This window comes from Triticum aestivum, chromosome 2D (assembly GCF_018294505.1).
Source record: "Triticum aestivum cultivar Chinese Spring chromosome 2D, IWGSC CS RefSeq v2.1, whole genome shotgun sequence".
Classification (NCBI taxonomy): Eukaryota; Viridiplantae; Streptophyta; class Magnoliopsida; order Poales; family Poaceae; genus Triticum; species Triticum aestivum.
In genome coordinates, this window is record NC_057799.1 from 32049091 (window position 1) to 32052853 (window position 3763).

The 3763-nt window shown below is 41.6% G+C and overlaps 1 protein-coding gene across 1 annotated transcript; it reads right to left on the reverse strand.

Annotated features, from left to right (window-relative positions):
- Positions 1–1372: 1372 nt before the first annotated feature.
- LOC123048505 (two-component response regulator ORR42-like) lies at positions 1373–2642 on the reverse strand. Its single transcript, XM_044471593.1, has 3 exons — positions 2588–2642; positions 1838–2059; positions 1373–1738 (listed from the first exon to the last, which is right to left on the reverse strand). The coding sequence occupies exons 2-3, from the start codon at positions 2051–2053 to the stop codon at positions 1550–1552; spliced, it is 405 nt and encodes a 134-aa protein (XP_044327528.1). The 5' UTR covers positions 2054–2059; positions 2588–2642; the 3' UTR covers positions 1373–1549.
- Between the last annotated feature and the right edge of the window lie 1121 nt (positions 2643–3763).

Sequence of the window (3763 nt, forward strand, 5' to 3'; positions counted from 1 at the left end):
TTTTGATGAGATGTATGTTGTCTTTCCTCTAGTGGTGTTATGTGAACATCGACTACATGACACTTCACCATTATTTGGGCCTAGAGGAAGGCATTGGGAAGTAATAAGTAGATGATGGGTTGCTAGAGTGACAGAAGCTTAAACCCTAGTTTATGCGTTGCTTCGTAAGGGGCTGATTTGGATCCATATGTTTCATGCTATGGTTAGGTTTACATTAATACTTCTTTTGTAGTTGCAGATGCTTGAAATAGGGGTTAATCATAAGTGGGATGCTTGTCCAAGGAAGGGCAGTACCCAAGCACCGGTCCACCCACATATCAAATTATCAAAGTAACGAACACGAATCATATGAGCGTGATGAAAGCTAGCTTGACGATAATTCCCATGTGTCCTCTGGAGCGTTTTCCTTCATATAAGAGTTTTTCCAGGCTTGTCCTTTGCTACAAAACGGATTGGGCCATCTTGCTGCACATTATTTACTTTTGTTACTTGTTACCCGTTACAAATTACCTTATCACAAAACTATCTGTTACCGATAATTTCAGTGCTTGTAGAAAATACCTTACTGAAAACCGCTTGTCATTTCCTTCTGCTCCTCCTTGGGTTCGACACTCTTACTTATCGAAAGGACTACGATAGATCCCCTACACTTGTGGGTCATCACTCCTCAAACAAGATAATAGATCCTTAAACTAACTTTACTTCTCCATTTCCGAAGCAAGCTTCGCTCCCTTTCTGATCAATTCGTTTATGCAGCTCGCCCGTGCGCTCTTTCTTCTGTGTACCCGATTGGATGTATGGTGTGTTGATGCCAATCACTGGAAGTGGGATATGACACAACGCTCCTCTATACTTCCTTAAAAACCTCATAGTAGATTGTAAGATTTGAGGTGTATAACTCATCGACAATAGGGAGGCTGAATGGCGGGGCTAGAGCCAAATGCCAACGTTTATGCTTGTTGATGTTACAAGAGGAGAAAGGTCGGGAAATAAATGTGCTAATGCCATAAATGCTAAGATTTCTAATAAGTGGTCTTTGAACCTTGCTGCAATCCATAGATGCACTAGTAGTCAAACCTTTCTCAAGCAGATGGATGGGTGCATGGAAAGTTAATTTAACTCACATGGACATGGCAGAGTTATGGGGGAGTATACCAATAGTTTTATATAAAGGATCGGTGATGGATTCATAATAGTGGACATTAATTGGATACACCACACTGGCCATTAACTGCTAATCCGGACCATATAACAGTTACAAAATATTGATAGCTGAATAACTTTCCTTTCAAAAGGGTACACAAATCACAACATGAATCTTGAGTTAGTGAGAAGCCTTGGCCAAAAACAGAAAGACTTGTAGATTATATCGATCCAATATATCATAAGTACCTTATTATTATGGACAATGATGTCTCTCCATTAACATGAACTTCTCAAATCAAATGATACAATTGAACAAGCAACACAATAATGGAGATTGAAGCAAACATAGATCAAACAGTTATACATTATTATTTCCTCCATCACTTAAGCAAGATGAATTGTGCTAGACCATGTCATTCGTCTTCTTGTTGATGACATCCTGAATGATAGGACCGAGGGCCTCCATCCTTATTGGTTTGGGCACAAATAAATCAGCACCAGCACCCATGAACGCCTCCATGGCATGATTATCGGCAGAAACCCCAACAATCTTCACATCAGTTTCCCCCATAGCACGGATCTTCACAATTGCCTGTCGAGCAATATAAAAATTATATTGTCTTTTTTGTAAATAAATGGATTATATTTATATAAATACATGCCGAATACTTGACGATATAGAATTAATTACCTCTGGACCAGTTATGACGGGCATATCCTTATCGAACAAAACAATGTCAAACTTTTTCCCCTCAAGGAACAAATCAACAGCTTCCTTCCCATTCATGGCTAGAGTAACCTCACAGTGAAGTCTGAGCAGAAACGTTGAGAGGACCAACCTACAAACTTCAATGTCCTCTACAAGTAGTGCCTTGATAGAGGTGAATCCTTTGGCCTTGAGCTCCATGATCACCTAAACAAATTGCAAACACATGAATATATTTTATTCTTGATCCACACATGCCAAATTAGTACTTCAAGCATATTGTTTTTCTTGAAAATAATCAACTAACAAAATCTTAATATATTACTAAACTCATAGTTTAACTAATCGAGGACATCGCATAACACGATGAAACAAAATTGTGTATTTCAAATGAAAACAATGATAGAGAACGATCGATTGTGCTATGCATGTAAAGTTTCCCATCATCATTCCTTTTTATACGATATGTAGGACTGAAAGAATCAATCCGCCTAGATAACATCAACGTGGAAAATAAACAATGAACATGCCAACAATTATACATAAATGCATATAGATGGGTGGTAACAACAACAACGAAGATATTGATTAACAAATCAAACTAAAATGCATACTTCCACCCTATACTGGTATAGATCCACCTCTAACATTCTACGGTATGTAAAGCGTGGACACTAAAAGCACCAGAAGCCTGATGATAAGACAAGGCAGGAAAACAAATAATGGAACATGTACCTGAAGGTTAGAGCCAGATGGTACTGGAGGAGATTGGGGATCTTCCTGCTCTTCCCGCTAGATAGTCTGGTGGTTGGGTGCTGGTATGCCTGGTATGATGAGGTATTTATAGCTGGGAAAAGGTAAGTGTGGACAATGGACAACCTATCTCCACCGCCTTCACACACGCAGAAAATCTGCGCCGATCTTCGCCCAAGTATAAAGGGGAAATCAATATTAGTCGCGAATATTTGGTTATTAGTGAGTCATATCCCCACATAATATTCTCGACTGATGTTTATATGCAAGTTAATGCTTCATATCTAAGGTCACGTATTAAACTATATCTCCTCTAGTTATTAGAAGTTGTATGAGTTATAGTTCCAAATTTTGAATGTTGGCCAATATACCACTACTAGGAAATACCTTACAGGTACTCCCTCCGTTCCTAAATATAAGTCTTTGGAGAGATTTCACTATGGGCCACATACGAAGCAAAACGAGTGAATGTACACTCTAAAATGCATCTATATACATCCGTATGTGGTCTATAGTGAAATCTCTACAAAGACTTATATTTAGGATCGGAGGGAGTAGATAATTAGCAGTAGAGCTGGGTAAGTGACCCGCGCTATTGTTAAGTAGTAGTAGCGTGGGTCAAAACACCACGCTACAGGTCTAGTAGTAGAGCGGGTGTATACACCCAACGCTGCTGCTAAGTGGGCCCCATAGAACCCCCGGGTCGAGCCATAGTGGCAGCGCTGGGTATAAGACCCGCGCTACAACTAACATGGTAGCTATAGCGCAGGGCTTATACCAAGCGCTGCCACTACTAGTACACAGGGCTAGCTGGTGGGCCCCATTTAGCAGCAGGGCTGGTGCATGATAGAGCTCTACACGTAATGGGCATAGCAATACCGCGGGTCTTCTTCCCCAAGCTACTGTTGTGGCAACCTTATCCCTCCTCCAACGATGACCCTCTCACTCACTCATGCTTCTTTCTCCTCCCGTTGTCGTCGCCGCCCTTCTCCTTCCTCCGTAAGCAGCCTCCCTCCTCCACCTGTCGCCCTCGTCCCTCCTCCTTAAAGTTGTTCTCCTCCCTCCTCCTCCTCTCTCCTCCCTCCTCCGGCCGCCATCCTCCCTCCTCCTCCTCTATGCCCTCCCTCCTCCCCTTCTCCCTCCATCCTCCTCCTTCAT